Source organism: Rhinolophus ferrumequinum, chromosome 25 (assembly GCF_004115265.2).
Source record: "Rhinolophus ferrumequinum isolate MPI-CBG mRhiFer1 chromosome 25, mRhiFer1_v1.p, whole genome shotgun sequence".
NCBI classification, from domain to species: Eukaryota; Metazoa; Chordata; class Mammalia; order Chiroptera; family Rhinolophidae; genus Rhinolophus; species Rhinolophus ferrumequinum.
In genome coordinates this window covers 25,263,947-25,280,038 of record NC_046308.1, presented here as the reverse complement: position 1 = coordinate 25,280,038, position 16,092 = coordinate 25,263,947, and the positions used below count along the sequence as shown (strand labels likewise).

General features: G+C 39.4%; 1 protein-coding gene across 9 annotated transcripts in view; it reads left to right on the top strand.

Annotated features, from left to right (window-relative positions):
• The window catches only part of MSANTD2 (Myb/SANT DNA binding domain containing 2), a 29,492-nt gene extending 15,183 nt beyond the window's left edge, over positions 1 to 14,309 (top strand). Inside the window, exons 1-4 of one of the 9 annotated variants that reach the window (XM_033098020.1) lie at positions 3,435 to 3,524; positions 7,501 to 7,600; positions 9,161 to 9,221; positions 12,778 to 14,309. In XM_033098020.1, coding sequence (XP_032953911.1) covers positions 7,525 to 7,600; positions 9,161 to 9,221; positions 12,778 to 13,630 — 990 coding nt within the window. In that variant the 5' untranslated portion in view covers positions 3,435 to 3,524; positions 7,501 to 7,524 and the 3' untranslated portion in view covers positions 13,631 to 14,309. Of the gene's footprint in view, positions 1 to 3,434; positions 6,976 to 7,344; positions 7,601 to 9,160; positions 9,222 to 10,169; positions 10,495 to 12,777 lie in introns of those variants that run through there. The other 8 variants (XM_033098021.1, XM_033098018.1, XM_033098017.1 and 5 more) reach the window with 8 other exon arrangements.
• The last annotated feature ends 1,783 nt before the right edge of the window (positions 14,310 to 16,092 follow it).

The window sequence follows — 16,092 nt, the reverse complement described above, 5'->3', positions numbered from 1 at the left end:
ATTCCTAATGCTATACTCTGCTTCTTGTAAGTATATACATACATACATATACATATATATAAAATTATACTTGGCATTCATTATTGTTCAGCTTCAGGTGTACAGTGCAGTGATCAGGCATCTACATCATCCCTGAGGTGGTCTCCCAAATGGGACATGTGTCCATCGGATACACTACAAAATTTTTACATTATTGATTACATTCCCCAAATTAATTTTCAAAGCCCCATGGCCATCTTGTGGTTACTGACTGTTTTCTAATCCCCTCACCTTCCCCCTTGTCCCCACCCCCCTCCCATCTAGCGACCCTCAGTTTTTCCTCTGTCTCCAAAACTGTTTCTGATTAGTTCATACACTTACTCTTTTCTTTAGATTCCACATATAAGTGAGATCATATGGTATTTGTCTTTCTCTGACTTATTTCACTTAACATAATGTTCTCTAGGTCCATCCATATTGTTGCAAATGGTAAGATTTCTTTCTTCTTTATGGCTGCGTAATACTCCATTGTATAAATGTACCAGTTTCTTAATCCAGTCGTCTACCGATGGGCATTTCGGTTGTTTCCATGTCTTGGCTATTGTGTATAGTGCTGCAATAAACATAGGAGTGCATAAAGTTTTTTGAATTAGAGTTTTGGATTTCTCCGGATAGATACCTAGGAGTGGAATTGCTGGATCATAAGGTAGTTCCATTTTCAGATTTTTGAGATCCCTCCACACTGTTTTCCATAGTGGCTGCACCAATCTGCAATCCCACTGGCAGATACTTTTAAAGCAGCTTTGTCGTCTGCCATTAGCCCTCTTCTGTTACAGAGATACTAATTTCCTTTGCTAATTATAGCTGTATCTATTATGTTTTAGGCCCTTTTCTGTTCCTGCTTTTATTCAATATTTTAGGATGCCTTCCCACCTTGGAACTATTGATTTTCTTTGCTAAGAAAAATTTGATCTTCTTGCTAGTGATTTACTACTTTTAAATTACCTTAATTCATTTACTTAATATGTTGAACAGTACTTATGTGATGGGCAGTAGGCAGGACTCAGGGAAGCAGTGAACAAGGCAGAGGTAGCCCCTCTCGTGGAGCTCACAGGCTAGCAGAATAGCTCTCTTTGGGAACAACGTTTTGTGGGTGGCATTTGGTAATTTTTATATGCCAAATCCCTTCTGAAGACATACTTGTCTTGGGGTCTTGACTCCACATTTGTAAAGGGAGGAAGTTGGACTAGATGATCTTGAAGGTTCTTTTCCACTCAAAACTTCCGTAATGTTTTGGAAGTTGGAACCTGGTTTGCCATTAGAGCCTTGGGCAGCTCCTGCCCCCACCCCCCGCCGTCAATCAGTATATTACAGAAAGTTTTATGAAAGATATTTGGCATTGCAACTACAAAGGAAAGTGGTCAAGACTTACTTACATTAACGTACTTGCTTCCAGATGTATGAATTTCCCTGTTTCAAGTTGTTGCCTTAGGAAATTTATCTAGATTCTATATCACTAAGTTAATCAGATAATGATCAAGTACTATGTGATACAATTGAAACAGATAATCAGTGTAACTTATGAATCATTTAATATTGCTTAATTGCACTTCAGAAAAAGGTTTCTTCCCCAAGAAATAGAAAATGGTATATTTTTGTAAAGAGTGAGTTGACATCCTTGTATGATTCTTTCAAAAAACGGGAACTTGGCTAATTTACCTCTTAAAGGAAATATTTAATGCTGCTTTATCTGAATGGGCAGAATATTGAGTAAACTGAACAAATTGTACTTAAACTGGGTGTCCCAATCATTAGAATTTCTTGCAAAACCTAAGGCTTGCATTAAGTCTACCTTGTTTTAGGGTTTCTGACTAATACTTGTTATATTCTTTTATGGAAAAAATAACCACACGGTATAGAGCAGAGTTTTTTTTTTTAATCTGAAGTTCTTATTAACATATAGGCTCTTCAGAGAGTTCATGTTCCCCTTGAAACTGTAGGGAAGAGTTTTGTATGTGCATTTTTCTGGGGAGGGGATCTATGACCCACAAAAGTTGAGAACCTCTGCTCTGGAGAGGAAAAAGAACAGGAAAACTTAAGAATAGATCTTCCATTTGCGAAAACTTCCTATGTAGCTTTAAGAACTGGGGGAGTGTAAAACAAGTGCTGTATTTTTGTTTTATTGTGGTTTTGTTTGTTTGGTTTTAAAGGGTTTAGGTGATTGGCAAGTCAGTTTGCCAGATTTTAGTTACAGGAAACCTAAGAAAATAGGTAGTAAAAGTTCTGCTGGCCCCCAGATGGATTTTTGCCTTAGATGACTTCCTAATCACTAGGTACATCTCTGTGTGTGTGTATATATATCCAGCAATTTATACTATGTATATTCTTAATATCCTCTTACTGCTTACAGAAATGTGTTTATTTCAGGTGGTTTTTTCTTCCTACCTTTGTGCTCACAGTAAGAAAACAAAACTAAAGAAATTTTGAGTCTTCCTTAAAGATACTGAAATAAACCCTGTGTTGTTTTATTGCCTCAATTAACTAAGAGCAACGAGTTGTAACAGTTAAAATCAAGCAGTAATTTAGCTTAAAGGAAGAAGATAATTTAACAAAGACTTTTGTTTTGTTTTGTTTTGTTTCAAAATACACATCTGCTTAAGCTGAGGTATTGTTTTCAGCACTTTTGTAAACCATCAGTCCCTGGAGACTTGCTCCCAATGTAATTTCTCCTCTCTCTCTTATGGAATATAATATGTGATTTTTAAGACTTCGTTTGCAAATGAGTGTATTCTTTATTTAATCGTTTGGGTTCAAAGAATCTCAAATTTATCATATTTAGTTGGCAGATGGTTAAGATAAACTATGCAATCCATTTCTAGTATGGCCAGTTTGACAACTACATTTGAAAATCTGTTTCACTGCTTGTTTTTTTCTTATAACATTGTTTCCTGCTGTTATAACCAAGCTCTCCTCCCTGCAGTTGGACTTTATTGTTTCATCTGACATCTTAGACTGATCATGCCAGTGTTTTCTACACAACACGTTTATATATGCCTTATTTCTATTCCTCCTGTTACCACCCTGTCCCACTCGTTAGAACAGTGGTTTTGTCATGGTGCTTATTTTACGATTGTATGAAATGGGGCAAATTTTGAGAAAATGATTGAGCCAGGAGCAGAATTGGTTGGCACGTGCCCATACGATTTGCTGAGTTTGCTTCCTACCTTGTCATACATACCACGGAAGAATTCAGTTCTTCCCACTTTCTGACAGTCAAAGGAGGGATTGGAGGACACTGACGCAAAGGAAACTTTTTTTTTTTACCCCCAAAGTAGCTTATATAATGTCAGAAAGGGCTTTGATGAAACCACTGGCGTACTTACAGATCTTATTTTCCAAGCCTTTCATTATATTATTTGCCCTTTTCTGAACTCTACAATTTCCCTCTCTTGTAGCTGGTTCGATGCCCAGAACTGAATGCTGTGCTCCAGCTGTGGCCTCACCGGTGCTGAATAGAGAGGAAGAGCCACCTTCATAGCTTACATGTGATTCCTCTGCTTATACAACCCAATACTGGATTTACTTACTTTGGCAAGATAGCTGCGTTGTGCCCTGTATTTAATGTTACGTGTACTGTAACCCTGGGTCTTTCTCTGCATCGCTGCCGTTGAACCCCCAATCCTGCCCATCTAAAACTCCTGCCTTTGTTTACCTGCCCCCCCCCCCGTAGACTCCCCTTACATTCATCCACAATGAATGTCATCTTTATTCTCTCATTTCTTTTCACTCTAATCTTAAAAACTGGGGCAAAACTTGCCCTCTGTCTATAAATTATCAGTTGTCAGCCATCGTTTTTCTCCCTGCTTTGGTAATGGGGCATCTTTCGAGTCTTTTCTGTGGTTCGCCTTTTGTAGTCATTAAGCACTTGGCACGGTGGCTTTAGTAAGCGTTCACCCGGCATTTCTTCCAAATCAAATACCTATGAACTCTGATTTGACCACGTAATCAATTTGTTACCTACACTTTAGTTCTTCTATCCGGATTTTCTGGACTTCTTCTGATCTCTGCCCCTGGGACCTCATTCGAGATGCAGCGTATCTCACAGCTCTTCCCCCACGGAGGAGACAGTATCCTCGATTTACCGTGGAAATTTCTCACAATAAGGAAAGTGTTCTTAATTGTGAATGAACAGTCTTTAATAATTTTAAGCCAATTCTTTCCCCCTGAGATCTTAATGGTTTAAAAAATGCTAGAGTTTAAGTTACGATTAATTTCTAAGATGAGTGAGCTAAAGGAAGAAGGAAAGGAAGCAAGGTTTTTGTGCTGAGCAGGAAATAGGAAATGGTTCTCCAAGAAAAGCTCAACTGAAGTTCTTGTTGGGTTCGGAGCAGCTGTCCAAAATGGGAAGTGAGACTTCGTTTCTCCTAGAATCTGGAGCATTATCTTAATTTCAGATTTAGAGTTGGCTTATTTAGGACTGTTGGACACACAATTATCTAATTATAAGCTTTGGTGAATCATGCAGAGTGTGGAAAGTGTAACCTGTCTGATTTATTATGGGTGATGAGAATTGAAAGGTGTCCGTATGTCCTTTTTATCCATTTCTAAAGTGCCTCTAGTTTAAATCCAGTGTTTTCTTACAGTAGCAGTCAAGCTGGTGTTTGAGTTCTTTCTTTTTTCTATCTTAGTTAATGTGTCCTATGTAAACAGCCTCTCCTTGAATCTGTGGTCTTTACTGAACCCAGAAGGTACATCGTGTATTGATGTTTTCAGAGAGTAAAAATCAATTTGGAAATCTTTTTAACATTATTTCATTACATCAGATTTTATCATATGGATGTAAGATTACCACGTATTTTTCCTTCAGACCCCCAATAGATATTTTACATAATCAGCATGTTAACTATTAAAGTGTATTACACATGTACACTACAAAGAAATATAAAATATGTCATCTGACTGTTCTTCCATATCTAAAACCATTGGACGTTACTAGTTTTCTCATTCACGGTGACATAAGCCAAGTGGAATCGTAAGCTCAATTTGGTGGTTTCAAAGAAAGTAAATCTTTTCTGTGGTTTCCCACCGTGTGTATTGTCAGAGTGTGGTGGCTTTGCTTAGGCCTCCATCTTGAACAGTGTGGCACCTTTCTTCAAAGGAATTTAGTTGTATTCCTTGATTTCTGAGAAGACCCTCAGTGACAGAGCTGACTGGGCTCCATTGTGTGCTGACGGCTCTTCTCTAAGGCAGCCAGTCGCTGTGAGCAGTGGCTTGCTTTCCAGCTCTATTTATGGCCTTGCAAGGGTGAAAGGGACACGGCTGGGACTCTCCATTTACGGTCCTTGGAGGAGTCGAAAAGGGGTTGGGGTGTTCTTGGAGGCAGCAGCTAGACATTGTGAGATAAAAATAAATTGGCAGGAGATGTTTGCAATTCCAGTTCCAATCCCTGCCAGGAGGGCAGAGGGCACTGGGAAAGGCGGGTTTGTAGAAAGTCCAGTGAGGTCTGCTGCCAGCATTTGTCTCCTTCCATTGGAAAGGCTGCTGACAGCACATATCCCAAATTCATTTCTGATTTGTTCTAGAAAGTTTAGTGTTAGGTACTTGTGACTATCCTTTACAAAGAGAAGGAAGGAGTACTTTTAAAGAGTGTAATATCAGAAACCTTCATCCTTTAAGGTGTCAATTAAGGCACCAGAAGAGATTTCGAGAGGGAGAATGAGGAAGGTGCTTATGCAGGGGGTAGGCTGGCCGGTTTTAGGACGGACAGGTGATGCTATTCACTGCTCTCTTTATGTCTGAGGAAGATCATATGTGTCATACATTTATTATTCCTTTGCCCATCTGGCTTTCTGGCATCAAGGGACAGATCCACAAAATATTTAAGAAACTGTCTTCTTGTGGTTTGTCAACTGTGATTTAAAGATACTGAGCTTTCACGGAGGCGCTATAAAGATTTTTGTGTTATTTTCATTTGGTGAGAACAGGTGATATCTTATGGAAAATAATCTCAGGAGAAATTCATAATCTGGATAATGCATACACATTACATCTTAGGTGAACTGGTTTTGCACAGTTAGGTTAGAAAGCATTTGGGAGCCACCTGAGAAAAAGGGTCTTGTCTCCAGAAAATTCCAAGTGGAACCCACTAGAGTAGAAGGAACAACAGAAGGCAGAGATGGAATAGAGACTCAGTGTAACTAAACTAAATTTGGAAGCTGGGACTAAGTCCTTCATTTATCTTTTGAAATATCATGTAAGATAGAATAAGATGTACCATTAAACTAAGGGAACTGGGCTAGTAATCAGAAATATGCCTTACAAGATCATGAAGAAAATTGAAGGATTGTGCAAGATAATAAAATTATCAGGTTTTATCTTTGAACTTGCATAATGATATTTATTTGCTGTGTGCCATGAGGCAGAAAGAGAAGTGAAATTGGTTTAGTTGGCAGTTTGAGCTGGAAAATAGACTAGTTTTATTGGCTCATTTTTAGACATAGGTATTAGTGTGTTGTTTCTGTTTTTTTTTTTTTTAACTTTTATTTATTTTAAGTGTGTTTTTCCAGGACCCATCAGATCCAAGTCAAGTAGTTGTTTCAATCTGGTTGTGGAGGGTGCAGCTCACAGTGGCCCGTGTGGGGATTGAACCGGCAACCTTGTTATGAGCACCGGGCTCTAACCAACTGAGCTAACTGGCTGCCCCTATTGTATTGTTTCTTGATAACGGATGTTTGAGATTGGGAATCTGTAGCGTTATTGATTTGCCCTCCTTTAGTAACTTTCCCAAAGACAGAATGAGTTAGTAAGGAATATGGACTATGTAAGTAGTATGTTTTACTAGCTGATTCGTTTAGGCAATTGATTTTATCCCGTATTCCTTCTTAATCGAGAGTAAGGAAGGTGATATTCTTTGCTTTGGGAATTCTTCTTTCTGTCTTCCCTTCCTCCCTTTCTCTAAATTCTGGCACAACAGCAGCTCTTTCTCTTCTGTGGCAGGTGTGCATCCTATTGGCTGGCTGGTATTTCTTGTTTTCTTGTTTTTTTTTTTTTTTTTTTTTTCCCCCCATATTCTTTTGAAGTGGGGGAGGGGGCATAAACGTGTATGGGGTATATGCAATAATGTTGTAATGTTTCTTGTTTAATGGATAATTAATTGCAAAATAATTGTTTGAATTATAACATGTTTGAGTAAATGCTAAATTAGTATTTTTTCTAATATAATAATGAATTTGAAATCTAGCATTCCTGTAACAATGTGTCTATGTTTGTCTGTCTATGTCTGTCTAATAGTAATTAATATCTGTGGTCCGTACCTGGAAGAGGAAGTACAGCTTTAAAGGAATAACAAAAGACTTTGTGTCTTAGACCCTTCGCAGGTGTTACAGTCGGGTGAAAGAACATGGTGTTGGGAAAAGAAAGAGCAGTTACACATTTGAACAGTTGGAACAGGTGTTTGGTCAGGGAGGATGGGATGCTCAGCCCTGCCAGCCTGTACTTATTAACAGTAGTGGCTTGTACCAGGAGCTGGAGTCAGATGGCAGCACTATGGAGGAGTATTCACAGGAGGACTGGGGAAACCACAGTCAGGATCTCCATGGCTACCCAACAGATCAGGAATTGGGTAAGAAAGCTGACATATGTATGCTACTCGTGTGTGTGTGTACATATTCCTTTCTGTGTGCACTGGGACTGGTACCGATGCCGGGGTCCGCACAAGGCACAGCCCGTCTGTGGGGCACTCCGGGCATCCTTGGCTTCACCTTCAACTGCCCACGAGTGCTCGGTGTTGGTCGTTTGGTGATATGGGTACCAGCAAACCTAAAGACACAGAATTCCTCATTCTGAGCTACCCAGGAAGCTCGGTGACCAAATCCTATGCAATTTTAAATATCCTGTACCTCCTAGTTCTAAGATGACTGCCACGAGCACTGACTCTTGGCTCAATTGCTATAGATGTAACTATATCTTTTTCTTCCTTCATCCCAAATCCTTTTTCTTTTCTGTTTGTGATTTGGAAAAGGTCCTCTCCCAGACTGCAATCTGAACAAAAAAATGAAGGGAAGCCTTGGTTTATCTTGAAAAGAGCTCATAGTTGAGCTTTATCAGCGATCATACTCCTTCAAACTTTGTAAAGGATCCCATCCTAACAATAGCTACAGTGATTTATCCAGTCTTAGCCTTAAAAATGGAAAATAAAACTCCTGGCCATCAAATCTCAACTTGTGTGGCCTAATAAAAGAGTGTATGTAGTTGCTTTTTGTACCAAATGCTCCAATTTTGATGTTCATGAATTAGGAGTACTAATCAAGTTTCTGCTCTAGCCACTGCACATTAATAGTAATTTGTGTGATGAGTGTTCACTTATAAGTAAATGTTGTTACTCCCAGTGAGGTTCTCAGGCAACCCCCAGGAAGTATAGGAGAACTGGCACTATCAGTGTGCTTCCCCAGCTCAAGATAAACGTCCAGGGACATTGTTTTACAGAATTCCTGCTGACAGAGAAATGCTAATTCAAAAGAAACAGGATTAAGATTAAATGTTAATATTTCTTATAAATGCTGTTTTTTAAAATAACCTCTCAAATATTGGAAGAGAGGGAGAGAAGAAAGAGGCTATAAAACTGTTAAGACTACCGCGATGTAAGAGAGAGACTTAAAGATTGGAAGGAAAAAAAAGCAGATGCTAAGTGATCACTACCTCTTAATTTCAAAACAGTAATAAGGTCTGCATTACTTTGGCATCCCATAACTCTGGTTTTGCTGTAAAAGGTTAAGTCACCCAAACCTTTTGGGAAAAATAACATGCAGAGTCTGTTGATCCTGATATTGGGGGAATAATTGCTATGTAAAAACCTACCTAGAAAATCTAAATAGCACAGAATTATTTTCATTCTTGTTTCTTTAAAAGTCACATTTGCAGTGAAATTAAGCTTTAAGCTGCTAGCTAGAAATTTAACGGTGACCTTGAAGAATTTTATACTTACAGAGCTGGTTTCTGATCTTGCATATAAATGTATGCATCTCATTATGTAAGAGTTATATTTATAAATCTGGCATTGAAGCTAGAATTAAGTCCTCAAATTGGAAAGTATGGAATGAACAGTAAACTTATAGCTATGTATCTACATAAATGTATTCCACCACTTAGGAAAATATAATTTGTTTCAAAAACTGTTTTTCAGATGAAATACCTGTCACAAAGAGAACATTAAAAATAAAACAAGAATCTTCTGAAGAAGCACAGTAAGTAGATGCCTCACCTTTTACAAAATGTATTTGTCTAAGTTTAACGACCGTTGGGAAGGTGCTTCCTCAGCCATTTCACTGAGGAAGCATGTCTGGTCATGCGTCCTCATCTTCTTAGCATAAGTTTCCCAGTGGTTAACCTAAAACGTTGAGAATTTTGTAGACAAGAAGAAGAAATATGTACGTTACGTGAAAACAAGCGTGTTTGTGGTGTACTGTGTGTGTACACCACACACAGTACACCACACACAGTACACCACATAGAGACACGTGGATGTTTAAATAAGATAGAAAGACGAGTCACAGGACCCAGAGTTTATCTGGGGTTAAGTGAAATGATAGAAGGGCTAGAGGGATACTTAAATTTCTTAAATAATATCACATTTGGGGAATGTGAGGAAATTCCCCACACATGTGGGGAAAGCAAGCTCTTCGATGACCTATTTATACACGTGGGAAAGGAAGCAGTTACTGGAGGAAAGACTGAAAAGGTCGAGGACCAGGATCCTTCCACGGGCTCGTGTCACCTGTCTTCTCCCTGAGAGGTTAGCAGTATCTCTTTTATAAGAACATCACAGTTCTCTTTGAGTTTCCAGATATATTATGTTTTCAGTGCTTTTAAATAACTTTAAGTAAATCTCTGATTAAATGTAATTATTGAGGAGAATACATTAAAAGATAAACATGGAGAAATGTGAGGCCCACCATTTTTTTCACCTGGTAAGCTTGGAGCAGTAACAGCACCCACTTATTCTGGTATACCTCCCGCAACACAGGTGATCCTGCTGTTGGAGAGATGGTGGAGGAAAACTAAAAAGGAAGAGTCAGGTGGAGAGGACTGTGATAGATAATAAGCCACGTAGTGAAGAAATACTGTTAGTTGTTTTCATTCAGCAAACCTCCTCCACCACCAACACCCCTTTCAAATGCTTGTTCCTTTTTCAGAGTATCTCTGGAACCAAAGAATTCCCAATGTCAGCTGATTCCATGTCTGGGGCGAGGGTGAAAGTTTAGGGATCAAGAATTGTTCCCCCAAATTGTAACCATTTCCTACTCCTCAAAAAAGAAGTTTGTGACTCTGATCAGTAAGTTTGAGGCCATCTCTTGTTGGGAGGTAGGTCTCTTTTTAAATTGTGACATCAAAATATCCCAAAGGAAGGGAAACTTTGATGAGTATTTTAAAAAATGAGTTATTACAAGCCTATACCTTCGGACCCCTATTCTCCAAAGAGGCCATCGTATCTTTCACTAAAATGTCCCATTTCTCCCTTTAACCACTCGGGACCCTGTTAATGTAACTGGGGATGAACTCAAACTTCACAGAATTGGTGTCACCAACCTCAAACTATGCAAACTTTTCCTCTGGTTGGAACGTCAGCAATCAGGAAATATGACAGTTTTCAAGGACCGTTTCAATAACTGGGTCCAGTTCTCATTGTGCCCCATGGCTTTGAAAAGCTGACAATGAATCTTAAGCCCAGGGAGCTTCAGGCTGAGGTCAGATCAGCAAGGCGGGAAACTGACAGGCTCTGCAGAAATACTCAGCCTGTGCTGCTCCTTCTCCAGGTTTTAGATCGCAAGGTGAGAAATGTTATAGAAGTTCCTAATAGGCAGTTGATTTTGCAGTGCAACAGTTTCCTCAGCGCTATTCTTTACTGATGATTTGGGGCTGTGATAGTGCTGAATAAAATAATGCATTTGGGCATTTGGTATTCTTTCTCTGTAGGTGTGTTACAGGGGGACCAACCTGAACGAGCTGACATAACCTATAGTAAAACACCATCCTTCATCCATAAAGAAGAGTCACCTATTCTAGTCATTTATTCAACACTTACATATCAAGTACCTGCTGTGTGGCAGGCATTGTGGTACACCATTGAGCAAAACAATCAAATATCTCTGCCCTCCATCCCAACTCCTTAGCTTAGTCCTCCTGGAGATCAGTGAAATACTTCAAAAGAGGACACGGAAGGATGGGGGCTATTTCTCTTTAAAGCATTGACCCATGCAGAAACATGATCCTGTATCTTACTTAGCCTCACAAGCACCACAGTATAAATATTAGAAGAGCAATCAAGTGCCTTTGTGTCCTCCGCGAAGAGGGACACGCCACCAGGAACGCAGTGATTCCATGTAGATGGCCATCCTGAAATTTGAGAAACTTTCAAGATAAACTAAAGGGTAGAGGATAAATCCAGGACAGTTTTTGGCTCCAAGAAGCAGCTGATAACAAAATGTGAGCTCTTTGTCATCTGACAAAGAAAGTCAAGGAGAGTAAAAGGACAAACTGCGAATGACTGTGGAAGATCCCCCAGTTTGTTCCCAAAGCTTCCCCCTGGAACCTTTGAGCATCGAATAGGAAGTTTCCAGGGTCTCTCTAATCTTCCAAGAAGCTGTTAGTAAACCAACGCATCTACCCTCTTCCTTGCATACAGTTGATTGTATGTGAGTGGTAGTTGAGTATTTTTGTAGCTTAAGTCTATGATTGATGTAGAGGGTAATAGTTTGTTGCTAAGTTAATATTTAACAAACTTCAGTCTTCCAGTATCAGTTTTGGCATACCTGAAAAGCAAACTTGTAATCATCTATCTATCTATCTATCTATCTATCTATCTATCTATCTATCTATCTATCTATCTCCGTGAGGTATCAGTTTCAATTATATGAGTTAAGCAGCATGTGTAACAAGAATTTCCTGCATTTTCTGTTCTTACTCTGTTAACTGTCTAAATCAAAATCGAGATTTCTTTACTTTTGCTTCCCTTTATAAAGTATTTTTTAGAATAGTCTCAAAATCTCATTAGCTTGAATTTTTCTCTTAAAAGCTAAGCCTAATATGGACCTTTTCCACCTGAATTCTTGGGTCTTAATTCTGTGTTAAACAGTTCTTTTAAATTTGATAGTAGTAATGAATTTCAGACAAATAGAAAAAATGTCATTTTGTTTTTTATCAGGTTATTACTGATAATCAGTCATCTGTTTTCCTGCAGCAAGCATGTATGGGCCAAAATTATTAAACTTTCAGAATTTCCCGGTTAGAAATTAAGCTGTTCATTATTTTAAGTGAGACTGGATACCTTTCTGAGTATAGCATCCTTCGCCTGCTTTTGGTACTTAGGTTTGAAGTCCATCATGCACACATTATAACAGCCACTTTAAAAAATTCGTGATCCTTGGGTTTCTGAAGTCCTCGGGTCTTATGTATCAATAGTTACTAAGATTGATACAGCCAGACTGTATAAGTAATGGAAAGCAGTTTATCAATTTCTAGAAGCTTCCTGTGGGGGAAGTGGTGTTTCTCAGATTTTAATACTATGATTATCTAGACTTGTACTGTCCAATATGGTAGCCACTAGTCACATGTGTTTATTTAAACGTAATTTCAAATTATAATTAAAAATTTAGTATCTCACTCACACTTGCCTCATTTTAAGTGCTAATGGCTACCATATTGGACAACACAGACATGGAGTATTTCCATCATTACAGAAAATTTTGTTGAACAGTGCTGATCAGGACACCTGAGGAATTTGACTTTCGCTTCTCTTTCTAGGAAGAGAGACATCATGCAGAATATTGTTCAGATTTTGGAATCAGTACAGTTGAAATGGGAAGTGTTTCAGAGCTGGACAGACTTTTCAAGGCTTCATCTTTCTAATAAACTGGCCATTTTTGGAATTGGTTATAACACCCGTTGGAAAGAGGATATCCGCTACCATTATGCTGAGATCAGCTCCCAGGTGCCCCTGGGCAAGCGACTCCGGGAGTACTTCAACTCTGAGAAGCCTGAGGGACGGATCATTATGACCCGTGTGCAGAAAATGAACTGGAAAAATGTTTACTACAAATTCCTAGAGATCACTATTAGTGAAGCTAGGTGCCTGGAGCTGCACATGGAAACTCACTGGATACCCATTGCCCACTCCAAACCAACCGGGGGCAACGTGGTGCAGTATTTATTGCCTGGAGGTATTCCCAAAAGCCCAGGCCTTTATGCCATCGGCTATGAAGAATGTATTGAGAGGCCCTCCTCACCCCACATGGAGTCAAGTTCCCTGGACCCAGGAAAGGAGGGCCGGGTTGACTTGGAAACCCTCTCAGCACAAGCCTCCTTACAGGTGGAAATAGAACCCACCCGAATTATCTATTGCTACCTCGGGATTGCTGAGGTCAGGACTCTGCAGCAATGCTTATTTTTACATTTCCAAGCAAACACCAAAACCTTCAGCAAAGATTGGGTTGGTATTAATGGGTTTTTGTCTCAGAACTGTATTGTGGATCCCGGAGTCTCCCCCAAATCCATCTACATCAAGTTTGTGGAAGTAGAGAGAGATTTTCTTTCCGCTGGCTCTTTAGTTGAGTGCCTGGAAAAAGCCATCGGGTACCCCTTAAAATTTAACAACTGAATGTCATCCTTCATAAGGATTGGGGCTCTTAACTCCCTCTTCTCTCACTTCTCATTGCCCAGACTGTCCCTCATCCAGATGCTGCCATCAGACTCATCATGGAAACTCTTTCCACGATTGGGCCAGTACAACTTCTAAGGAATCACAGTAGACTTTGAGCAAACACAACAGACCTCACCTGAAAATGCTCATTTTGAGCAAGCAAGATATACAGCGAACTTGCATAGTGGGTCAGCTGTTTCTTTTTTAAAACAAAAAATAATTTTTAAATGGATATTAGAGCCCTAATATAAACAAATGTAGGTACATTCCATATTGGACAAAACTTATACTTTGAGTTTCATATGAAATTGAAGAATTGTATTTTTTTCACAATGTTTCATTTTTACACATCTCTATGTCTCTATATAAGTATTATTTACAACCCTGAATAAATAAGCAATAGATAATGGCAAGTTAAATCTTGAGTCACAGTAAATAAGACTGTTTTTCAATATCACCTTTAGCTACTATTGTATATAATTTAGAGTTTCATTTTTTTCACCAACCAAGTGTTTTGCTATTCCCAATCAGTGTTGCCTGCAAAGACCTTTGTTTCTGTGATGTACCAACTTTACGTTTGTGTTAACGTTTAAGCTTTTTTTAAAAAAAAAAAATTAAAGTCATTCCTGGCCTCTTGGCATACTAGTTGATCTTTTTGTAACAGAGTATGGCTGCACCGGCAGTGGGGACTGTGCTCTGACTTACTGCTAAGAATGAACAGAAAAAACACAGCAGGATACCTTCACTTTCTTCTATTCTCTGCACCTGACTGACCAATGTCATTATTTCTTGTTAGAATGTACCAAAGGTCATTGGACATTTTGGACATTCCATTTTGTATTTTTTTTTAAAAAATGACTAGGATATTACTTCTGATCCTAAGTACATTAATGTATAAGAGACTTTTTTTTTTTTAAAGACTTTATTGGGGAAGGAGAACAAGGCTTTATTGGGGAACAGTGTGTACTTCCGGGACTTTTCCAAGTCAAGTTGTTGTCCTTTCAATCTTAGTTGTGGAGGGTGCAGCTCAGCTCCAGGTCCAGTTGTTGTTGTTAGTAGCAGGGGGCGCCGCCCACCATCCCTTGCGGGAGTCCAACTGGCAACCCTGTGGTTGAGTTTGTGGTTGAGAGCCCGTGCTCCAACCAACTGAGCCATCTGGCCACCCGGGAGCTGAGCGGCAGCTCATTGACTTCATTCTAGTTGCGGAGGGCGCAGCTTGCTGGCCCATGTGGGAATTGAACTGGCAGCCCCGTTGCCCAGAGATGGCGTTCTAACCAACTGAGCCACCCGTCCAACTGAGCCACCCGTCCGCTCCTGTATGAGACTTTCATTCCTCATTTTCACTCTAAGTAATCAGGGGCAACTCTCAAGGAGTAAAGTGGAGAATCAGTGTCATCATACTGCATATAAAAAGGAGAGAAGATCCAATAGAAACATCTAAAGAAGTTTTTAAGTGATCCATAGGAGAGGAAATTGTGAGCTATCAGTTCATTAGGCAGGTACCTACCATGTTTAGATCTTTCAGAGATTTCTGTGGGTCATCTAGTACTCTACTTAGAGGTTAGCACTCTTGGTTAAGAGCCAGCTTACTAGTAGGGTAGTCAGGGATCACCTTGGTGTCGTGGTGGGGACTTGTTAGATTGATTATGTATCTTCAGTGATTCCCTCACATCTCTCAGGTGCTCTACTGTAAATGGACTGCAAATCTAGGTACGAGCTACAATTCTCTCCATTTTTCTATACTATAGAAGATAAAATTGCGTGTAATAAAAAAACATTCTTTCCTCCCTACCTGAATGGTCTCAAATCAGTGATTTTTGTCATTCTGATACCTCTTGGTTGGTTGATGCTTATTTATCTAATGGCTAGAGAGCCTATAATCATTGAGATGATTTTTATTAATGTCATTTGAGTCTAGGTTTATGGAGTTGGCTGTTTAATGAAGTGAACTGCTAAAAACGTGTTACTTAAGGACGGTTATAAATATTCTGGAATGTTTGGGTGTAGCGCCCCTTTTCCTTGGGCACAGTCTACGGCTATGGGCCCTAGGAAATTGTCATGTATTTGCTCTTCTGTGGAATTTAGGATTACAGTCCTATAGGCTGAGGCTCCATTGACCATCTTGTAGCAATAATTTCACAGTATTCCGTGCTGAGTACTGCAGGAAAAAGCATTATTACCAGGAATACTGCATAGCATCCCTAAAACTCTGCCACTGATCAACCCCAAAACTAACATTATGCTTTGTGCATTTTTTTTTCTTGATCCCACTTTCCATTGCTGTTGGGTACTTAGCTGTGGCAGAGTGTTTTGTGGACATTGAGTGAGATGTTTTAGATCCACCTCACATTACCGAGAAGGGGGTACTGCCAGGCCACTGTGAAAGCATGGGGAAGACGGCAAAGACTGATCTAGTCCAT